Raw genomic sequence first — 23,881 nt, 5'->3', positions numbered from 1 at the left:
ATTTAAAAGGATAGGTCAATGCGTGTCAGGTGTCCCATGATATTTATTTATTTAAACACATACCTATTTGCTGCATAGAGTATAAAGCAGGGTTTCTCAAACTTATTACTCCATGTACCCCTGTTAAAGTTTCTAGACGACAGCAAACCCCCCCCCCCCCCCCCCCCAAGAAAGTTAATAAATGACTGTTGGGAAACTAAGGTTATTTTTTATTTCAAACATCATCATTATATAGTGCATATATCAATTTATTTAAAAAAGGGTAACAAATATAGCTAACAAATAACAAACCAAATAAGAAACAAATGGAGTTAAAAAATACAAAAAGACTGCAAAACACCAATCTTAATCATCTCTGCCAGTCTTGCAGCCACCATCACGTAAACCTTGTCGCGCGAACCACCATTCAATAGCGAACCCCTAGGGGTTCGCATACCCCAGTTTGAGAAACCCTGGTATAGAGCATAGACAGAGCTATCATAAGGAAGTGGGTGACCAAAGTAATTGTTAATAATTCATTCTATTTATTTGTGTGAAATACCATTTTAATGGAACTTTTAGTAACTTATGTCACTATTGGTGAATCATGACTTCTTCCTTTTGATGTTTAACCAGCTGCTATTTATATTCATAAAGTTTAATTGGAAACTATAAAGCACTAGGCATACAATCCTAAATAACACCTGATTTTCCAAAAAGTTTCTTATTACCCACAACCATGTTTTAACATAAAGAGGAGAGAGAGATCTTTAGAGGTTTCCTAAAATAGTCAATTGTCTTCTAAATTATTTTAATAACAGTGCGATGTTATCCACTAGATCTCAAGTAAAACATATGTGTTTATAAACATTTTGAAACAGGCACAACACAAGTACCAAACACGTATTCTACGAGGTATACAAACAGAGCGTGACCATTATTGGCGATGTTATGAGTGGCCCGTAGTAACTTATATTATACAGTTAGATAAGTAAGCGCGTATGAACGAAATCCGGTCAACTTATATTACACAACAGCAAACCCATTTAGAATCGAAAGCAGACAAACTGCTTGGAAAAAACCGCGTCACTACTCATCACGGAATACTTGAAGGCATTAGAACATCATTATAACTACTACTTCGACTCAATTTCCATCTAAACACATAAAAAAACCATGTCCTATTTATTTTAAAAGAGAAATAATGACAATATTATAAAGGTACTCACAGTGTATAAAGGTGTTGATGTTAAATGTGTCCTAATTTGTTTCCTTATGGTGTTACTTCATTACTTTTGCGTTAGTTTTCAGCTTATAATTAATTTAAACGGACTGCGAAATGACGGCCCTTTCGTTCAATAAAAACTTGACGTTTTTTTGACAGATCGCATGACGGTATGGTAGTAGCGGTATTGCCATGATCAGTTTTTTCAATACCACTTCGACGTACTCGTAGAACTTTTAATTCATCTGATTTTTGCACAAGAGCATTCTATATTATTGCAATTAATTAAAAAATTCTATGTACTTGAAGAGGCTGTTACGTTTATATGAAAATAATTTTATATTAACTAAGTCACACTTAGTTAATTTTTAAGGTGGGTACTTACAATACGCCATTACCATTATTTATTAAACTTAGCAACATTGTAAAACGTTCCATCACACGCTTGTAAAGTAATTTATAATTCATAACTTTAATTTTCAATACCAATATTTTTCTATAATAACGAGTATAAAAATAGACTACGTTAACTAAATACAATTTTTAATTCTTTACATTTTAATTACCAAAACATCACCCTCTCGCGCAGTAAAGAAAAGAGTAATCATAGCATTGCATGACGTGACGTGAAATGAAACTCGGTCTTATTTACATTTTTCACTTTTCATTAGAGTTTGACAAAATAAGGAAATTCTTGTGCAAGATAGAGAATGGCAAGCAGTCCAACTAAGATGCAGATTCTAACGATCTACAAAACCTTATTAAGAGAGTCTCAAAACTTCACCAACTACAATTTCCGGTATGCCCCAATTCATATTTCATTTTTTTAATTACATAACCTAATTTTCATGATATATTTTTTTTTGGAACATTTTGACTTCGTCTGTTAAAAATAACAATCCAATCAAAAAGATAATACCAAAAAGTTCTCGAAATATTTCCTAAATTGGTCTACTTATACCTTGTTCATAAACATGTGAAATTTAGTCGTCATAATGCCTTTTTTTTTCTGTAGGTCTTACGCACTCCGCAGAATCAGAGATGCCTTTAAAGAAAACAAGACACTGTCAGATCCAAAGCAAATCAAGAAAGAGTATTTATATGCTAAAGAAAATCTTGCCATAATCAGACGTCAAGTAAGTATATTATTATTTTTTTACATAAAATTAATCAGTATTTTTTGACCCTTATCTTACCTAATAAAAAGTAAAAAAAAAGCAAAGAATGAACACCATACAGCCAAGTCTTCAATTTCCTGATTTTAGTTAGTTTTGGCACGTTTGAAAAAAACCACCTGGTTTCTGGCCAAATTGAAAAAAAAAATCTTACCTAAATATAAGTTCACTCACAGTCACTGTTTAAAGGTCAAATTCAAATTGTAAAATTCACAAACTTGATAAATGATATTGACATGATACATGACATTAAAAAAAAGAACACTTAATCTTCTTTTGCCAATATACGACAATTAAAAACTACTTACGGGCTTTTAAAAAATATCATAATTTGAAAACTTTTTTTATTATGAGAGGGAGGCAAACAAGCTAGCGGGTCATCTGATGAGAAATGATCCCCACTGCCCATAAGTACCAACAATGCATGTTGCAGATGTTTATGGGCGGTGGTGATCTCTTACCATCAGGAGACCCACTTGCTCGTTTGCCACCCAGTCGAATAATAAAATAAAAATACTTTTACACTGTTTTATTGTGCATACTTAATTATCCTTTAAAGAGTAAGTTAGGCCACTAGGGTTTTGGAGAAATTAGTTTCAATTCACCTGCATAAAGTTCAAGGTAACAGGCATTATAAATAATAGTAAATAAAACTTTGAAAAATTGAACTTTAAACATGATTTGTAGTTTTTGGTACAATAATAATGCAGCTTTTTGCTTGACTTGGCGGGGCCACTGCCGTGCCTCCTGATTAAGCCCTTTATTCGGAAATGAGTTTTACATTTACATAAAAAAAAGTTTTTTTTTCATAAATATCTCAAAAAGACTGTCCATTGGCATATACCTCCTTGTTCTTAGTAAACCAGCCTCAAAAGAAGGAGTTTCTGAATTGTATTATTTTTTGTTTGTTACCTTAGAACTGTGTCTTTTATGAACTAATCTGTACATTTTTGGATAAATACCTAATAGATGATGAATTTTGGTTTTAAAATCAATCAGTTTATTAAATTGTTTCTAATCTATTTATTCCTTGTCTTTCAGGTGGCAGTCGGTGACATGTATCAGACAGAAAAGCTTGTGATAGAAAATATGCGGTAAAACCTAGTAATTCATAAACCGTTACTGACAGGTAGCTTAGAACCAGAGACTAGGAGCAAATCTCCAGTTTTATTAACACCTGTCCTCTCCCAGAGGCACAAATTTGTGCCCAAATTCCTTTGATCCTGTTATCCTGGGAGATGACAGATTAAATAAATTCAAGTCTAATTAAAATAAAATTATTCAGAACATACTGTTGGGTCATTCACTTTATAGTGTACTAGCTTTTGTCCGCGGCTTCGCCCGCGTGGAATTCCGTTATCGCGCGCTGTCCCCTCTGGAACTGTGCATTTTCCAGGGATAAAAAGTAGCCTATGTCACTCTCTGGCCCATAAACTATCTCTATGCCAAAATCACGTCGATCCGTCGCTCCGTTTCGACGTGAAAGACGGACAAACATACACACAAACACTTTCGCATTTATAATATTAGTATGGTATGGATGTTAGAAAAATATGCAATGCCTCGCGTACTTTATAAAGGACTAATTAACGCTAATAATAACGGCTGAATGGGCATGTATCGGAATATTGAAATATCTATGGTTAATATATCAACGGTCAAAATATCAAACCTAACTTAACCTACTTTCTATATTTTGACGGTCGACTTTTTAACTTTAGATTTAATCATTTCCGATACCAGATACGTCCCCGGTCGAATGTACTTGTGAACCACCATCAGTGGTGTAGCGGTATAGCACGCGGTACGGATTACCGAGGACCTGGGTTCGATTCCCAGTGATGGTCTTATTTATCTGTTTTTTCTGTGCATCTATATTTCAGTTTATATTTTCAATTTAGGTTTTACGGGATGACCGTAAAAGTAAAAATTTGGAATTGAAATAAAAAATACAAAAAGATTCCAAAATTCAATCTTAATTGTGAACCACGTCTAAGGCGCAAGTAAAAAAAGTCTGTTAAAAAAGCTAGGCCCCAAGAGTTTATGTAACATATACCATGCTTAGGAGATGAGCTATGAAGAAACAACTTTTAGTGGGTTTGTACCCCAGAAAATCATACTCTTAATAAGTAACTCATATGTTACCATGGCTACAAGATACAGTAAAAGTTGATTGACCCTGTTACCTCTTTTTTTTATCCTGTTAAATGAAATGAATGAAAATTTTGCTTGACCTATAAACAATACTTTGCTCACCCGTGACCTTATGACAGCTGTCTATGCAACAAATGTATGTTCAAGCAGTACCTCCACTTCCACGCTGTCAGAACATACACACACTAACCCAACTCACCACCACCACTGAACACAACCAGAGTTCAAGCTGTTGTAGTTGATGTTTAACGTTTAATGATAGTGACCTACGCAAAGTAACGCCTGATTCAATTAATTATTTAGTTACATACGTAAATTGCAAGTTAAGAAAAGCTTGTGGTTGTGAAACAGCTTTTAGCTTGTTCATCATCATCCCAGCCTATACACGTCCCACTGCTGGGCACAGGCCTCCTCTCAGAACAAGAGGGCTTGGGCCGTAGCTCCCACGCGGGCCCAGTGCGGATTGGGAACTTCACACGCACCATTGAATTGCTTCGCAGGTTTGTGCAGGTTTCCTCACGATGTTTTCCTTCACCGCAAAGCTCGTGGTAAATTTCAAATGTAATTCCGCACATGAATTTCGAAAAATTCAGAGGTGCGAGCCGGGATTTGAACCCACGACCCTCTGCTTGAGAGGCGATAGGTCAAACCACTAGGCCACCACGGCTGTCATTGTAGTTAGCTTGTTATTGTAGTTTTATGTTGTTGTTGTAACATTTTATAAATCCGTGTTTCTAGGCTATTGTTTTAAAAACATATTGTATGTTACTGTTTTTGTATTTAATACTAAAGGACACTGTATTCACTGCATTTCATAGTAAGTTATGTTTGAATTAAGTTTGTTTGTAAATGTAAATTATGAAGAATAAAGGCATTTAAATAGTTATATATATTTTTATCTGCAAAAACCTAGGCATAACTATACCTCCCCGCAGTCTCTCTCTCGCCAATCTCTCTGTCTGTCTGTGGCGTCGTAGCTCTCAAACGGATGGACCGATTTAGATGCGTTTTTTAACGTGAAAACAAGTTTACTTGACATGGTTCTTAGCTATGTTGTATAAAAATCGGTTCAGCCGTTTTTGAGACACTTATTTAACTTTGTAATGACATGGTCGACGTTTTCAACTTTTCTTAGATAGAGGGTGAAAAAAAAAAACTACAGTAGCTACTATTTAAATAAACTTTATTACTTACAATTCAATAAATAGCATAGATTTTAGTAACTCAAACAGTATCTGTGGCTTTGTAAGCGATGTAGGTTTATTATAAAAACAATAAATAGATACTCATTTTGTTAATGGTACAGTCAAGGCAAAGATATCGACACGGCCAAAGTTACAAAAATATGTATACAAGACTTTATGCACTTAACTTTAATGCCGTGTATACATATTTTTGCAACTTTGGCCGTGTCGATTTTTTGCCCTTGACTGTACTCGATTTTTTGTCATCAGAGCTCTAATACATGCACAAAGTTTCATAATAATCAGACCATTAGAGAAGGGTTAAAATGGAGTTGATTTTTTTTACGCTGTTAGTTAAAAGTCATGATAATTTTTGGCCCTGTTACAGCACTCGTTAATTAGTTCCTATTATTTTATGTCTCTTTCTATTCGATCAATACAAACAGAGACGACATTACATAAAACATGCGAGATAATAGGTACGCACTTAAAGCCGAGTTTAGACTTGCAAGAAAAATTGTGCAAGTTGCATTACATTGCGCGCTCGATTGACCACTACAAACTCGTTGGCTTTACGGCCTCGCAATGTAATGCAACTTGCACGATTTCTCTTGCAAGTCTAAACTCGGCTTAAGAGTGAAGCAGGGGCGGCTATTTTGAAAATCGAAGTTTGTATCTAACCGTCTTGATCATACTGTAAGCGTGAGCGGAACGGCACGATACAAAATTTGAATTTTGAACCTCGTAATAAAAGGCCAGTCACCTTATTGTCTAATGCATTCACAATCAATTCCACCTTCTTTCTCCCGTACGGTTTAGGATAAGGCTGCGGCTCCACCGAGGCGGAGACGAGACGTGTAGAGATCGACCAATCATATCCACATCACGACTCCGCCTCATTATCATCAGATGTGTATGGATTGGTCGATACCTACACGTCTCGCCTCCGCTAAGCGCGTCTCGTCTCCGCCTCAGTGGAGCCGCAGCTTTAGGATAGAAAGAGATAGGGAATGCGAGCGCCAGGGCGTTAGACAATTCGTGCACAGGTCGCGTGTTCAAAATGGAAGGTTCTTATTTTAATCTAATATTTGATCAAGTAAGCTAGGTACATTTTCCTGGTTGTAGCGAAGCTGCTTTGCCTCATACGCCTCTTTTTTTTCTGATTTCGCTTACAAACGTAGAGTTTAAAATGACAATGCCATTTATCAAAAAAATACTTAATATAAATTATTGCACTTAGCCATTCTAATATCTACTTCACTTAATGACAGCAACACTACAGTATTAGAAAACAGCTCAGTTACGAATAGGTATTTTAATTTAAAAGTGACTGAAGAAGCCAGCTCACGCATATTTTAACTAAAAAAGTGAGTGAAACTAGCTCAGTCATGCATATTTTAATTTTGAAAGTGACTGAAACTAGCTCAGTCATGCATATTTTAATTTTGAAAGTGACTGAAACTAGCTCATTCATGCATATTTTAATTTTAAAAGTGACTGAAACTAGCTCTGTCACGCATATTTTAATTTTAAAAGTGACTGAAACTAGCTCAGTCATGCATATTTTAGTTTTGAAAGTGACTGAAACTAGCTCAGTCATGCATATTTTAATTTTGAAAGTGACTGAAACTAGCTCAGTCATGCATATTTTAATTTTGAAAGTGACTGAAACTAGCTCAGTCATGCATATTTTAATTTTGAAAGTGACTGAAACTAGCTCAGTCACGCATATTTTAATTTTAATAATTCAAGCCAAAATGTTACTTGAAATGCATATCTAAGCTGACAATCTTTGAATACTGTGGTATTGGTATCATACAGGTCTCTGACCGAAAAAGACATTTGGGAAACGAAACTAGTTTTAAAGGTAAGTTAGCTGGTGACATTATTTGATTGATTTGATACACTTCATCTACTCGGTTCTTGTACTATGAAAAATGTATAGGTATCTTATTTTTTACATCTTAGAGCTGGTTCACACTAGCGTTTTTCCGCCGGGAAACCGCCAGCGAAAACGCTAGTGTGAACAAGCTAAGCTAGAAACACACTGACGTCGGAGCCGGAGCGGCGCGGAGGCGGTGCCAGTTGTAATATTCGAGCTAACGTGAAAGAGCACTCAGAATGCCGCGCCACGCTTATTTCTAAACGCTGTTCACGCTGTTCTAAAGAAGTTAAGGTGACTCTTTTTAAAGCTACTGCACAAACTTTTACACGAGCAGCCTGTGGGTGAAATACACACAGAAGCAGTACAGCGCGCTGCGCGTACAGTAGAACAACGCGTTCAGGATGCTGATGGGGCTGCCGCGATTCTGCAGTGCGTCGGGGACTCGGGGATGTTCGCGGAGGCTCGAGTAGATTGCTTTTACACTACGATGCGTAAACGATGTGCATCCCTGGTGCGCAGAGTTCGTGCCAGTACCAAGAGCATCCTGAGCGTGGTGGCGAATAGGTTGGACTGTCCGTACATGAATCGCTGTTGTCAGCTTCATGTGCGAGGCGCTGTCTAATGGTACTATTATGTTTTAATTTAATTTAATTTGTTAAACTCGTTAACCTAACCTAACCTTAGCTATAAGTCTATGGCATGTTAAATTAAATACTAACAATTTGATCCAAGTTGGTCGAAATAAATCTATTATTATTATTTCCCGCGCGGTATTCTATGTGCCCTCTTTCATGGTAGCTCGAATATTACAACCGGTACCGCCTCCGCGCCGCGCGCCCCGCCACCGCTCTGTGTGTCTCAAGCTTTAATTCTTGCTTGTAGATAGACAGCCAATACCGTCTTTCCCATTGCGATCAAATAAGAATGAGGGTTTCGTTACAGGCGATATATCCCTAGATGGCGCCGGTGTCGAGAAGTCCATTTGACGTTACAGTCTTGCTGCGATTGGCTCATTTATTGAACCATTCACAAACGTGACGCAAACGTCAAAGTTGTCAAATCAACCTTACGATTCTAGCGTGAGGGTTTCAGCAGAGGCGAAATGTCGCTAGATGGCGTTAGTGTCGTAAAGTCTGTTTGACGTTTGAAGTTTGCTTGCGATTGGCTCATTTAGTTATTTAACCAATCACGAGCAAACGTCAAACGGACCTGACGATATTAACGCCATCTAGCGATATTTCTCCTCTGTCAAAACCCTCATTAGTCTGTGTCAAAACCCTCATTACGAGATCTTTACTAGCTACCTACACATCTTTAGGGCCATAACCTAACACAGATAAGTGAGGAATGCCTCACAGCTTCCTTAAAACATTCTTAAGAAGCTCGTCGTTTTCGATACGTTCTTCTATACTATTTAGATTATTAACTAAAATAACAGCCGAATCGTATTTAGCGAGCCAGGCAGCGGCAGAGTGAATCAGAAATCTGAAAAAAATAATACACGATGACTACCTATATTGACCACTAAGTACCTAAGTTAGGGTGAAGCCAGACGAGCACAATTTTTGGGACTCGCGAGTCGCGGTATTTCGTTTGCGTAATTTTATTTTAACACAATCTGTCAGTACAACTCATTTTGAGTCACCGTGTGGCAGAAACTGGACTTTTGTATAAAACCGAATGCAGCATAATGAGGGCTATCGCGTATAAATTCGCCGCTAGAGGCGCTAGTGTAGCGTGAGGTCTCCGAAATGTCACATGTCATAGTTTTTCGGTGAGCTACGCGGGTTTAGTTATAATTCGAATAATTTTGTGAATATTTTGCATTACCTGAAATTAATTATGGCAATTATGCGTTACGGGCAATGAATGTCTGTGTTTTGAGACGGTTTTGTCTTTCGGAAACTTCTGTCCTCCCTTTTTTTACGAACAATAAACGGGACTACGCAACACTGTGGTTGCTCGATATTTTTATGGTACGGTTTTAAGGTGTATTAAATATGATTTTAATCTAAACTTTGTTTTCACGCCCGTAATAACAGACTTTGAAAGCACACTTAAAAACCTCACGCAACAGTGGCGTCCTCTAGAAGGACAAAAGCAACCGAAAATACGTAACTCACGACTCAAAAAATCACGCTCGTCTGGCTTCAACCTGAATCTGTTTGCTGAACTAACGAATAAAGAAATATACTACATTCTATTATTTGTTAATTAAACAAGTCAGAACCAATGCAAAGAAAAACAATTTTCATCACACTTGCTCGTCAATGATATTTAGGGAGTGCAATCTCGGTATCCCGAGATCTTGCACCAATTAGCAAGATTAATCTGTGGCGTCGAGCTTCTAACATACTCTCATTATTAAATCCCCTTCTTACGCCCCTTAATGCAAGTACTATTGACCCAAAGATATTTTGACGTTGAATTTGAAATGAATTACTGTCTGGTTAGATATATTGACAAATTACCTGACTAGTCACTTGTTGACCCCACTATCTTCCAGAGACACAACATTCCTATCAATCTCTATGGAGCTTATCTTGTTAAACCGTTTCTTCTCATCCTTATGGTGTTTCTTGTGCCCACGTTTCGACTTCTTCTTCTTGTGCGTGTGCTTCTTGTGTTTTGGGGTCGGTGTCATCCAGGTCCATGGGTACGCGAGGGTTGGAATTGCGTCTGGCGTCTGTGTTTACTGGTGCCATGTAGGTCGCTGCCGGTTCCTGGAATTCAAAGATAAAAATCATGGGAACAGTTCACACCAATTACCTAGTCCCAAAGCAAAGCAGACGACGACAACTCAACCCGACTGAGTGTTAAGGTCCTACCCAGATCTCGGTTACAAATCGGGCCGAGATCTCGCTCTCGGTCTCGGCCCAAAACAGCCAAGTTTCTCGGCCGCGACCGAGCTTTCCTTGGGATTTTGATTGGTCGCCTCGCCCGGGCTCGTGCGTCTGGTACCTACTTGCAACTTACTGACTCCCGCTAACAAGAGTAACAAGCGAAACGCTAATACTTTTGAGTAGGCATTCCTCGCCATATAAAATATTACGCCCTACAGCCCACAAATTACCTTATTTTTTATGTCTCGGTCTCGGCCGAGAATATATTTTAATCACGGTCTCGGTCTCGGCCGAGATTAAAAAAGCAGTCTCGGTCGAATCTTACTAAGTGTCTTGCCGTTTCTTCTCAGTCGGGACTCGTAGACTCTCCGAAACGATGTAGCATAAAAATTCCGATTGCTTGCATAACTCATGCCGTAAATGCTGATGCTGTAAAAGCCATTCGAGGCTAACTGCATCACAGCCAAATCCAACCCGGAACATCAAGCTTTGTAGTCAGGTTCACTAAACTACTATTTTTTTTATATACCTAAGAAGGGGCAGACGAACATGCGGGTCAGCTGATGGGAAGCAATCACCGCCGCCCATGGACACCGCAACACGAGGGGTATCACAGGTGTGTTTGAGGGACTCATAGGCTCATTTTTAAAGATCCTTAAGCTACTAGACGATCAGATGGCCTATATAGTGGTTAGAGAACCTGACTACGAAGCTTGAGGTCCCGGGTTCGATTCCGTCGGGGCAGATATTTGTATGAAAAATACGAATGTTTGTTCTCGGGTCTTGGGTGTTCAATATGTATTTAAGTATGTATCAATCTAGATAATTTTATTTATCCGTTGCTTAGTACCCATAACACAAGCTTTGCTAAGCTTACTTTGGGACTAGGTTAATTGGTGTGAATTGTCCCGTGATATTTATTTATTTATTTAAGCTGTACCGCTCCGGAAACTGGTTCCATATTTTAGTCGGCTATTTTATACTATAAGGCTATCCCTACGTTACAGGTGACCTAGACCAAAATATCAACTCAGTTGACCCAAACAGTACGTGTAAAACGCGACGCGCTCCTCAGTGAATTATCCTGCCGGTGGAGAAAATCAATTCTTCTGTAGCCTCTTTAACGTACCTTAGGCCCTCCAGCCCTTCTGACCACGTTGTTGCTGGCGTCACTAAAGTACCCGTTCAAGTTGGTGTCCTCGATGAAGACAGGAGGCTCCGTGGTGCTGTCCACGGGGTGCAGGTACTTGCTGCCGCGATTGTGGAACCTGCTAACAAAGCAAGTCATTTTTTAAACTATATAGGAAGCTACCCTACCCTTACGATACAGCCGTGTTCATAATAGAATCCAATATCGTAATGCTGGTCATTATCTATGGTTTTTGAACGCATAATGGAGGATTTACTATATGGGTATAGATAAAAATATATTATTCTTAATTTTATATTACCACTTTATCGGCGTGGTTGTATATAATAGATAAGTACTCTAGCTTCTAGCTTTCTAGCACTAGATATTTAGAACCAACCGTGAGACTCACTCATATTAAATGATATTGTACCGGATAACTAACGTCTTAAATGAGTTGTGTTGCTCCCAGGAAGAAGGGCTATGAATTAGCCCGAAACATGTCGAGCCAAACTCGATTTAAGACGTGAGTTATCCGTTACAATATCATTTAATACTAGAAACTAGACTTCTACAGACGGATGTGACGAAACTATACCTACTAAGGGTTCCCGAATGAATTTTAAAACGCCCTTGTATGTGATACCTAGCACAAGAGATATACCTCTGCAGGCGGATGTTATACCTATAACTACGGAACCCTAATGTCCAGAATCTTCACCTAGTTACTGAATGGCCCTTACCTTTGACCGCCATACGCGATTATGATTGCGTGTGGTGGATGGTACGTCGTGGTCTCTCTGTAAAACAATGTTGGCTACAGAACGATAAGAAAGAGTAGGCAATACTTTTTAATTTTTTCCTAATAAAATTTTCGATCACTAGCCAATGAAAATGTGCAAGTAACCCAGGTAATGAGAGAAATCTTTGTACCCTGGAAAGCTGACTGGCTCGAGAACCTGACTCCGAAGCTTGAGGTCCCGGGTTCGATCCCAGTCGAGGCAGATGTTTGTTTGAAAATATGTAGGTAGGCAGTTTGTTTCCGAATAATTGGGTGTATGTATAATATGTATTTAAGCAGTATCTAATCTATGTATGTATTGAAGAATATGTATCCGTTATTTCGCACCGATAACACAAGCTTTGCTTACTTTGGTACTAGGTCAATTGGTTACAAGACTGAAGACAAGAACCCAAGAAATGGTGCAGGGTTTATAGCAACTTAAGTCGCTGACTTTAGTATGGTATGGTTTGGTTTAATGGTAAAACTAACGGCAAAGAGCAGGCCAGATTCTCGTAATGTAGCCCAAAAAATCAATTGGAATATAGTTTTTTGGATATGTAGTTGGATGGGAAACGGTGGACAGACCTCATCAAATCTGTGACGCACTCTAATATAAACGATTGCTCCCACTCTGCCAGACATCGGGCTACTTGGCGACGCGTCGCGACAGCAGCAGTGGCACAGGAATCGATCGACCAAAGCATGACCACGACCACTCTGTCAAGAGTGAACGACTAAGAAGAGGAGTTGGATGGGAACTGAGAGAACCGGTTGGTAAATGTTGAATGTATAACGTTTGCCATCAGTGCGAGGATGTCTTATTTTCTATGCGGCGCCGGGGCGAGTGCTACCGAAATATGAAAAAAAACTTCCGATAAGATTTAAACTAGTCGGACAATTCTGGATTATAATCATGAGTTGAACCGTTTAATTTAGTAATTTCATCTTATTTTCGTTTGAGTAACAGCTGCCTCCTGTGATTTTCTCGAAGCAAAATAGACCATGTTACGTATTATTATTTGAAAGACAAAAATGATGGCGGTGGACCCTTTCTGCACAAAACAAATAGGAAAGAAAACGATTGAAGGCTTTTTGCCTATACCAAAAATTTTGGAGAAATGGAAGAAAGAAGAAAAGTAGATACGGGAAACAATGAAATATCAAACGAAATGATGTCAAGAATGCGACAGATACAAACATTGTTCAATGACTACTCTTTATATCGATCTGTAGGTATGTTTTTTGCACTTAACAGTTTCAAATTAGTCTAGATCCCCTAGATATGGCTAATAGCGTAAACGCTATCCAACACTTTCGCATTAAACATAAGCCTTGGTATCGCGTGAACTTTTACAAGCTATTTTGTAATAAATCTGGAATAATAGGGTAGTTGGGTTAGATTGGCTGATCTTTGTTATTATCTCCCGTTATTAAATGCGTCCGATATTCTGACGCGTCACGGCAAATAATAAAATAAGAGTGGTTTCGAACTACCTCCTTTTCGAACGCAATCCGCATCGCACGCAAGCAGCGAGCTATATATCACAGTGGTCCACTTGCCGTTCGCGCGTGGCAACCTCGCGAGTGAGACGATCTGGGTACGCTACGGAGTTGATGTAGTGAGCGCATGCCCATACAAATCCATGTAAAGAGTACCAATCGCTCGCGGCGAGGCGGTGCGGGTCGGGTGCCGCGTGGTTCTAATGAGCTGTGACCATTATTTTATTTTTTGTCTAGCGTCTGGGCTACTCCGAAACACGAAACTCGAAGTTCGTGTCGTGCGGTCCCTCTGACACTTACACTGTTTGATACGAGAGCGAGAGGGACCGCACGACACGAACTTCGAGTTACGAGTTTCGTAGTAGCCTTGCTGTACCCCTAGTGTAAGTTTTCGGTTACAAAATACGTCTCTTTCGCGTTTGCGTTAAAATCTCAATTTGTATGGAAACACGAATAGCGCCTCCAGCGGAACTCCGGCGTGTGCTTAGGGCACTGGGTGCTTTTATCCGATTTTGCTTTGTGATTCCAGTCGTGTTGGCAAGCGTTATCGCTTGTAGCTCTCTAGGGGCTTGCTTGTTTTATTTGTATACCTTTTGTATTGATCGCTGTCTGGGCTTGGTGACTTGGGCTTGATGGAGTCAGAGTCCTGGGCTCTGTCCTTCCGCTCCCCGGTGGACCTGGTATCAACAAATATCGTTATCATCTGTCTGGAAGCGGCTACGGTAAAAGATGAGAGCTACATTTCAGCAGGTGGTCTGATTTAGATCAGTAGATTAGAAAAATCAAAGATCCTACTGACATTATAAATACAAAATTTTGTGAGTATGCGTGTGTGTACATACGTATTAATTACCCTCCTTCACGCTAAAATGACTGGACGGATTTGGGTGCAGTTTAGTATGTAGATAGCTGGACTTTTTATCCCGATATTCCCACAGGATCGGGGTAAAATCTCTCTCAATCAGCTGGTTTTAGATTCATGGAATTTGGCACAGTTATTTTTAGTGCAATGTACGTTTATGAGGCTTTCCCACCAGAGATGTGCGAGGGATATGTTTCTCATGAACCAATAGAAACGCTTATTACCTATCCTCGCATAGCACCGCTCTGGTGGAAACAGCTGAGCGGAGCGATGATTCATGAGCAACGTTTGAAACGCAGACTAAGTAAGCCTACTACCTACTAATATTATAAATGTGCAAGTTTGTGAGTGAGTGAGTGAGTATGTTTGTTACTTCTCCACGTTGAAACGGCTGGACGGATTTGGATGAAATTTGTCAAAAAGTTAGTTTATAACCTGGATTAAAACATAGAATACTTTTTATCCCGATATTCCCACGGGATAGGGATAAAATCTCTAAATAACAACCGCTAGGCTTACAGTCATGAAATTTGGTATCTAGGTAGCTGAATATCTCAAGAATAACACATAGGGATGAAATCTCGAACTAATAACCGCTGGGTTTAGAGCCATGAAATTTGGTATAGGTACGAGTAGATAGCTGGTCATCTGGAATATCACATAGGCTACTTTTTACCCCGATATTCCCACGGGATAGGGATAAAAACTTGAAATAACAACCCCTGGGTTTTAGAGTCATGAAATTAGGCATGGGTGTTTTTGTTTAACGTCAATGAAAACCGCGATGTAATTTTAGGGAATTCCCGCGAGAATTTAATAAATTCCCCGAATTTCAATTCAACTGCTGTATCTAATGCCGCGGGTAAACGCTAGTAAGATTCTAAGATATCTCACTTCTTCTCAACACTATTGTCCTCCTTCCCGGGGCGTACTTTCTCGCTCATCTTCTGCACGACCGTCTCTATGTCCCGCATACGGGTCCCGATCGCGTCGACCAGAGCCTGGAAGTTGGAGGGCTTGTCTTCTTTTTTCTCTTCCGAGATGGGGTCCGCTTGGTGGAAGACTGGAGCATCATTCTGAATAAGGGGATCAAGTGTTCTGTAAGCACCAAAAAGTGGGAGGGAGGGTATCCTGCGTTTTCGTAGAAATATTATTCCCAAAGGTTTCATTTGCTCGACTATTTAATTTCCGAACTCAATTTTTTCCGAAAGCAAAAATTTCTCTGTATTTTCTTATGGTTTTATAGAACACTGGTTAGGTTAGGTTTTTTTCAAATCGAGTTCAGCTCCGAGTTTTGGACTAATTCGTAGTCTTTCCTGTCTGAGCACACGCCCAACATATCAAGCTAAACTCGATTTAAGACGTGAATTATCAGGTTATATTTCACTACTTACCAAATCGAACTCATGTTCTGACAGTTAATGTTACGAACCTTATAAAAAAGTACAGTCGAGTTCATAAACGTTGAGTTTCTTGCCGGATTCATCTCAGCAGAGGTTTTTCCGAACCGGTGGTAGATTTTTTTTGACATTCATAAGTACTTGTTATAGCCTAAATTGAATAAAGACATTGTAACTTTTGACTTTTTTGACTTGTGAGCAAAAATTTGATCATAAATATCTGAACACGCTTCTGGGCATATACATTTTTCTTAATAATTTTTCAAAGTCAAAGTTAAAATCAAAATATCTTTATTCAATTTAGGCTATAACAAGCACTTATATGAATGTCAAAAAATCTACCACCGGTTCGGAAAAACCTCTGAAGAGAAAAGAATCCGGCATGAAACTCAACGAATTAAGTATATTTAGTATTTAACACAACTTTATTTTTAACACAGTAGGTTCGCTATTTGAACGGATCGCTAATGCGGATCGGAATTATTTCCAAATATCCCTGTTTTCGTAACAAAACGGACACATCCATACAATATTTTGGGGACACATCTGGAGACCCTGTTTTTCCAGCTCGGAATCATGGGCTGAGTCTACCTCCCAAATTTTGTTGAAATCGGAGAGATAAACTCAGGGTACAACGGTATATAGAAATGCCCTTCTACGCCGTTAACAATAGAGTCGTGTACAGATATTTTTGATCAAGTTTTTGCTCACAGTTTATAAACTCGACTGTATCTTGCAATAAGTTATTGGTATGCCATGTACCTTTGGAACATTGTCTGGTTCGGACGTCTTCTCATGCTCGTTCCACTGATCCTGGGGTATCTCCGTCCAGGACACCTGCGACTCCTGGTGATGAAGGGGTTTCATACAATGGTTTTTTTTATTCGACTGGATGGCAAACGAGCAAGTGGGTCTCCTGATAATAAGATATCACCACCGTCCATAAACATCTGCAACACGAGGGGTATTGCAGATGCGTTGCCAACCTAGAGGCCTAAGATGGGATACCTCAAGTGCCAGTAATTTCACCGGCTGTCTTACTCTCCACGCCGAAACACAACAGTGCAAGCACTGCTGCTTCACGGCAGGATTAGCGAGCAAGATAGTGATACCTGCAAACTCCTGTAACCTAAGTCTTTTATACTTGTTTGTCGCAACTCACCTTGTGCTGGCTTCTTGGAGATTTGGTGGCAGGGTACGAGTTAGCGTAAAATCTCTCGTCGGATGCCACCTCGGGGATCTGAAACATGTCGGACCCACCACATCGAATTATAACCAGAAATAACAACCACGAAGAGAACAGGAATTTAATTTATATTGTTCCGGAGCCAAAATGGCAAAAACGGAACCCTTACAGTTTCGCCATGTCTGTCTGTCTGTCCGTCCGTCCGCGGCTTTGCTCAGGGACTATCAATGCCAGAAAGCTATAATTTTGCACGGATATTTATGTAAACTATGCCGACAAAATGGTACAATAAATAAACAACTAATATTTTTTTTTTAGGGTAAGTACTAAGTAAGTACCTCCCATAGACGTAAAGTGGGGGTGATTTTTTCAATTCATTGATTTTTTGCGAAATATTCAACTTTAAAGTGCAAATTTCATTAAAATCGAGCGTCCGTCCCCTCTCTAAAATCTAAACCGGTGGGTGGTAAAATTTGAAAAAATCCATGATGGTAAGTATATCAAAATTACAAGGAAAACTATAACGGCTAAGTTTGCTTGAGAATTATTAGTAGTTTTACTCTAAAATAGCAGCCTAAGGTATAAAATATACCTAAACTTGGAAGATTCCGTATAAAATACAAAATCCTTAGAAAAATATCTCTTAATTTTTTCCTAATGGCTACGGAACCCTATTTTGGGCGTGTCCGATACGCTCTTGGCCGGTTTTTTAATATTGGCCGGTATAATAATTTTTTTTCTCATGTAAGAATCTTTTGTTTTTGGTGGCTTTAAAATGTCAACTCGTTGCAAAAATGGAACTCGCGCGTGATTCGTGCGATGATTTTATTATGATTGTCGGCGTGGTAACGCAACAACAGGGTATCGATCAAGTAACTTCGACTTTTGGTGGTGAAGCCCCATCGATCAATTTATCACTGGCTTTGTGAGTTCAATCGTGGACGTCATATGCTTTCGGAGGAATTCAAAGAAGGACACCTGAAATCGGTTAGTTCCGCGATATATCGATGCTGTGTGAAAACTAACAATGCAAGATCGTCATGTTACATATTGCGTAATATCTGGGAATAGGTATGACGTGGAAAAATAAGATATTACATGTTACATGAACATTTGGCTGTAAAAAAATATTCGCAATGAATTCCGCACAATTTTACAAATGAACATTTGAAAATGTTGAAAAACACAATCACGGCAATTCAAAAGTAGGTTATAATATCTTCAAAGGTGATGAATCCTGGTTTTTACACATACGACCCCGAAACTAAACAACAGTCAACAGTATGGGTGTTTCAAAATGACCAGAACCCAACCATAGTTACTCGTAAATAGCACTTTGAAACACTTGGTACCTAGACTATTTTTTGGTGTAAATAGCCATGTAGCTAAAGTACCACTAGAGAAATGTAAAACAATTAATTCTTAGTGGTTCACTACCATTTGTTTGCCGGAAGTCTTTGAATAAATACGAAATAACCTAACCAACAACAAGTTGGAAAACCCCGACTTTGTCACTTCAAAGTTCAATATCTCAAAAACGGCTGAACCGATTTTGATAAAACATATCTATGAACCATTGCTAGAAAATCTGCTTTCAATTAAAATAAACCGCACTGAAATCGGTCCACCCGTTTAAGAGCTACGGTGCCACAGACAGACACACATAGCGGTCAAACTTATAACACCACTCTGTTTATGTCGGGGGTTAAAAATGGCGCGTACCTTCTCAGTGATGACGGGAGCTTCCTCGGCCTCTATCTCGTTGTGTTGCTCGTTGACATCGTCTTCGTACTTGTCCTTCGAGGTCTCTTTGCGAGCCCTGTTGTGCTTGCCACCACTGCGAAGATATATCAATAAAGTAGACTTGAGTCCTCAGAGGCCTGTGCCCAGCAGTGGTCATTATAGAGGCTATGATGATGATGATGATGAGGTGATACGTTGTTCTTGTAACCTACCAATAAAGAAATTTGGCAAAGAACTGCACTAGAAGGGATGTTTCATAGGTAATTCACACGTGATAGAGAGCTAGCCAATGAGGTATTTAAGTTAGTATTAAATAACCATCCGTTGTTACCTTAAGTTGTCATTTTTGTCTTTCTTTCCTTCATTGCCGGTTGACAGAGCAATCTGCAAAAAAAAACATTTAATTATTTTCCGAAAACTCACAAACTGAGTGCCGTTGTCTTTTAGAAATACCCTCAGAAAAATCGAAGTTTAAGGGGCAGTTTCACCATCCATTGATTAGTGTTAACTGACGGTTAAATGTGATGCCGTCTCCGTCTATTCGAACGAAACAAATAGAGACGGCATCACATTTAATCGTCAGTTAGCACTAATTAATGGATGGTGAAACAGAAACAGCCCCTAAGCCTGATTCTGAGGCAAAGAATTTCGGGATGCGGGAGAGTAGGTGTACTTCTCGCTTTTGGTTTTTAGTTACCTGACGAAACTTGTTCTTGATGAGTATTAATTGTAGAAAATAAAACGTACGACAATGTCAGGAGTTTGCAGGACGGACCGAGGGACGGCGTCAGGACAGTCCTTGGGGTCCTTCTTGGCTCGAAGAGACTTCTCATTCTGCGCGTGCGCAGCCTCTGGCTCTGCTAGCTCATAGATGGGGCCAGCTACGTCTTCTCTGTTAAAAAGTAAAGTATTTTTAGAAAACTGGAGACCAAAGGCAAAGGGCTGACATCTAGGTACATACCTCTCTCAACGAGTTGTCGTCGCTACTTACTTAGCGAGAGAATAGTGCTAGACTGTGTTGGGCACGGCCACGAGGACCTTTTTAAAATTTATGATTCCGTGACCAAAATGGCAAAAAGAGAAAACCCTTGCACATTCACCATGTCTGTCTGTCTTTAGCTTATTAACTTGATTTTAGTTTTAAATTTTATATGAGATGCTTTATGAGGGGTAGGCCAAGACAGTGCCGGACTCTCACCGACTAAAAAACCTAACTGCACGTCCCCAGCTCTCTGGTCTGGAGCTTATTACGGAGTTGGAGGGGTTTCTTATCTAGCCAGAGTCTTGCTTCAGCCTTTTGCTGGAAAGCCGTGAGAGCATGAATTCTCCCGTTAGGCTCTTTTTTAGGGTTCCGTACCCAAAATGGCAAAAACGGAACCCTTATAGTTTCGCCATGTCTGTCTGTCTGTCCGTCCGCGGCTTTGCTCAGGGGCTATCAATGCTAGAAAGCTGTAATTTTGCACGAATAGTTTACATAACTATTAACTAAAAACTATGCCGACAAAATGGTACAATAAAGTGCAATTTACTTTTTATTTATTTTTTTATTTTTGACGACCGGATGGCCAAGTGGCCAAGTGGTTATTAGAGAACCTGACTACGAAGCTTAAGGCCCCGGGTTCGAATCCCGGCCGGGGCAGATATTTGTATGAATAATACGAATGTTTGTTCTCGGGTCTTGGATGTTTAATATGTATTTAAGTATGTATTTATCTATATAAGTAAGTATGTTTATCCGTTGCCTAGTGTCCATTGTACAAGCTTTGATTAGTTTGGGACTAGGTCAATTGGTGTCAAGTGTCCCATGATACTTATATTTAATTTTTCATTAAAATCAAGCGTCCCCCCCCCCTCTAAAATCTAAACGGGTGGGTGGAAAAATTTGCTTGATATTAGTAACGGCAAAAGATAGACGCTTGAAAATATTCACAGAATAAATATACATTTAAATTAAAATATTTTTTTTGCTAATGTCTAATGTTATATAGATGGTACGGAACTCTTCGTGCGCGAGGCCGACCCTTCTGTTAAGTTACTTTACTTACTTGGGCAGGAAGGTTCCGTCGACCGGCGGGGGTTTCTTCATCTTGTACATGTGGCTCCAGGGGGCGGCTGGAAGCGTCTCCCAGGGCTGGCCCAGCACGCGCGTCCAGACTTCACCACGCACCACCACCAAGCATCTGTTGGCATCACAGAAATCGTGTTGTTTGTTTGTTTATACTCTTTATTGTACAAAAAAAAGGAAATACAAAAGGTAACATTAAAAAAAAGGGCAGTACAAAAGTGGACTTCATTGGAATTGGAAATCTTCATTGGAATTGTCTATTTCATTATATTGTATCAGTAAATCGAAAACTATTTCGAGATAAAAGTTTTTTAAATAGTTTCTTGTAGTTCTTAGTATGTATGTAATAAATTATTTACATTATAAAATAAGTTTTTGGTAAAAAATCATTTTTAATACAAGCTTTTTTTGCTGACTGTACTTTTTGTTGACTGCACTTGTATTGTCACCCAAATTACATTTGCATACCAAATTTCAAGTAGATGCCATTAACCGTTGAAGAGTTCCGTCCTGTGGAGACATTCCTGTCTGGACTACCAGGACGTCACTACCAGATTATTGTATTGTCACGCAATTTAAATAAGTATACCAAATTTCAAATCAATCCAAGCACTGGAAGTTGGTCGAATTTTACTTGCAAGATTTGATTACAGACAGACAGACAGACAACGGGACAGGTGAAACTAAATAAAAGCTTGTAAAAACAGCAATGACCTTAATTTCGTATGATTTTGAAAACTATGACGTAACGATCCAAGTTTTACTTTATTCCGTGTGGATTAGAAATCTTTGATGGTTAGCCCATTAATATTATAAATGCAAAAGGTTGTAAGTCTGTTTGTATGTTACTTCATCAAGTCTAAACCGCAGAACCGTTTTAGATGAAATTCGGTATACAGATAGTTTGAGTCCATACATAAGGACATACAATAGTTTCTATCCCGGAAAATTGCAAAGTTCCCGCGGAATAAAAAGAATTCGGCTACCATAATGGCGTGTTTTTTTATAAATACATAATTAACTTAACTAGTCGCAGCGATATGGATGGACGTTGTACCATAAGCCAAATATGTGGTCTACCACCCTAAAGATTTGATAATCGTTTGCATGTCATATAATGCCAATAGACGTGTCTGTCAACTTGAAAGTTCGACTTTAGCGACATATTCGTTTGATAGGAAATTGTTTAAAAATTGATAGACCAAGACCACTTATTTGGCTAATGGTACTTACTACCATTAATCTGTCATCTCCCAGGATGACATTTAATGATGTATTATCAAAGGAATTTGGGCACAAATTTGTGCCTCTGGGAGAGGACAGGTAGTAAGAGCAATTAATAATTAGCTTAGTCTAGTCACCTGAGCCGGGTACAGCAATACGGGAACTGCATGTTGGTGTCTTCGACCACTTCTTCGCATTCTATGGCGGATTCTGGTGCTTCGACGCGCTTGCAACTAAAAAAAGAAACATTTACAAAAAGATATCGACACGGCCAAAGTTACAAAAATACATTATACACGACCTTAATGTTAAGTGCATATAGTCGTGTGTACATATTTTCGTAACTTCGGCCGTCTCGATATCTTTGCACTTGACTGTAGGTATACGCGTGCGGTCAAAGACTTTAATTCATGAGCCATCATGGAACCTTTTCAAAGGAAAAGTCATTGCGATTTTCATTGTTAATTAATGCGATGTCACTATGACGTTTACTGTGACATGGGTCCATGGTTGCTCATGAATTAAAGTTCTTGACCGTACGACTCTATTTCTAGGGCCAGTAGAAGTGTCAGATATTTTTACATTCTCCGTTGTGGCAGATATTAATGCAGGAACAGTACTTCAAGCTAGGCTTCATTATAGACTTTTTAATATTACCTATTTTTAATTCTAGTAAATAGTAATTTATTTCTAGTAAGGTATAATGTACACTTAAAGTTTATTTGAAGAAGCAATCTAAAGAATTTCTTATTTTTTAGGGTTCCGTAGTCAACTAGGAACCCTTATAGTTTCGCCATGTCTGTCCGTCTGTCTGTCCGCGGGTAAACTCAGATGCCGTTAGTACTAGAAAGCTGTAATTTGACATGAATATATCAGTCACGCCGACAAACTGGTACAATATAAAAAAGTTAAAAATATTTTTAGGGTACCTCCCATAGACGTAAAGTGGGGGTGATTTTTTTTCTTGACTAACTCTATATTGTGGGGTATATCGTTGGATAGGTATTTTAAAACCATTGGGGGGTTGCTAAGATAACGAAATTGCGAAATATTCAATTTTAAAGTGCACATTTTCATTGAAATCTGGCGTCCCCCCCTCTCTAAAATCCTGACGGGCGGAAAAATTTGAAAAAATTCAGAATGGTAGTAAATATATCAAACTTTCAAGGAAAACTATAACGGTTAAAGTCTTGAGAATTATTAGTAGTTTAAGAGTAAAAAGCAGCCTAAGGTATAAAATATATCTGACTAAACTATGGAAGATCCCGTATAAAATACGAAATCCTTAGAAAAATATTACTTATTTTTTTCGTAATTCCTACGGAACCCTATTTCGTGCGTGTCCGACACGCTCTTGGCCGGTTTTTGGATTATGCTCAGCCAGTGTCCGATTCACAACCGCAATGAAATGACACAATACTATCTTACTACCTTACCTAGCTATACTGTCGTAAGTACTTAATAATATTGTTGTGTCAAGTGTAATATTGTCTATACCGAAAAACCAGAAAAAGAGATCAGCGCTGGGAATCGAGCCCAGGTC

At 38.9% G+C, this 23,881-nt stretch overlaps 2 protein-coding genes and 1 long non-coding RNA gene across 3 annotated transcripts in view; 2 read left to right on the top strand and 1 right to left on the bottom strand.

The window, feature by feature from the left end:
• The window catches only part of LOC141443371 (uncharacterized), a 282,390-nt gene that overhangs the window by 62,421 nt on the left and 196,088 nt on the right, over positions 1-23,881 (top strand). The gene's annotated exons all lie outside the window — the stretch shown is intronic.
• LOC141443273 (uncharacterized) overlaps positions 1-23,881 on the bottom strand; it is a gene marked incomplete in the record, with an annotated part of 33,563 nt that overhangs the window by 8,931 nt on the left and 751 nt on the right. Inside the window, 11 exon segments of the mRNA XM_074108483.1 lie at positions 11,582-11,716; positions 12,318-12,374; positions 14,449-14,535; positions 15,615-15,796; positions 16,883-16,966; positions 17,283-17,360; positions 19,029-19,143; positions 19,381-19,433; positions 19,797-19,941; positions 21,095-21,229; positions 22,476-22,571. Coding sequence (XP_073964584.1) covers positions 11,582-11,716; positions 12,318-12,374; positions 14,449-14,535; positions 15,615-15,796; positions 16,883-16,966; positions 17,283-17,360; positions 19,029-19,143; positions 19,381-19,433; positions 19,797-19,941; positions 21,095-21,229; positions 22,476-22,571 — 1,167 coding nt within the window.
• On the top strand, positions 1,825-5,419 carry LOC141443275 (LYR motif-containing protein 4-like). Its single transcript, XM_074108484.1, has 3 exons — positions 1,825-2,003; positions 2,220-2,340; positions 3,421-5,419. The coding sequence occupies exons 1-3, from the start codon at positions 1,915-1,917 to the stop codon at positions 3,475-3,477; spliced, it is 267 nt and encodes an 88-aa protein (XP_073964585.1). The 5' UTR covers positions 1,825-1,914; the 3' UTR covers positions 3,478-5,419.

This window comes from Choristoneura fumiferana, chromosome 27 (genome assembly GCF_025370935.1).
Source record: "Choristoneura fumiferana chromosome 27, NRCan_CFum_1, whole genome shotgun sequence".
Taxonomy (NCBI): domain Eukaryota; kingdom Metazoa; phylum Arthropoda; class Insecta; order Lepidoptera; family Tortricidae; genus Choristoneura; species Choristoneura fumiferana.
Note: the sequence above shows the minus strand (reverse complement) of the source record. Positions and strands in the feature narration are given on the sequence as shown.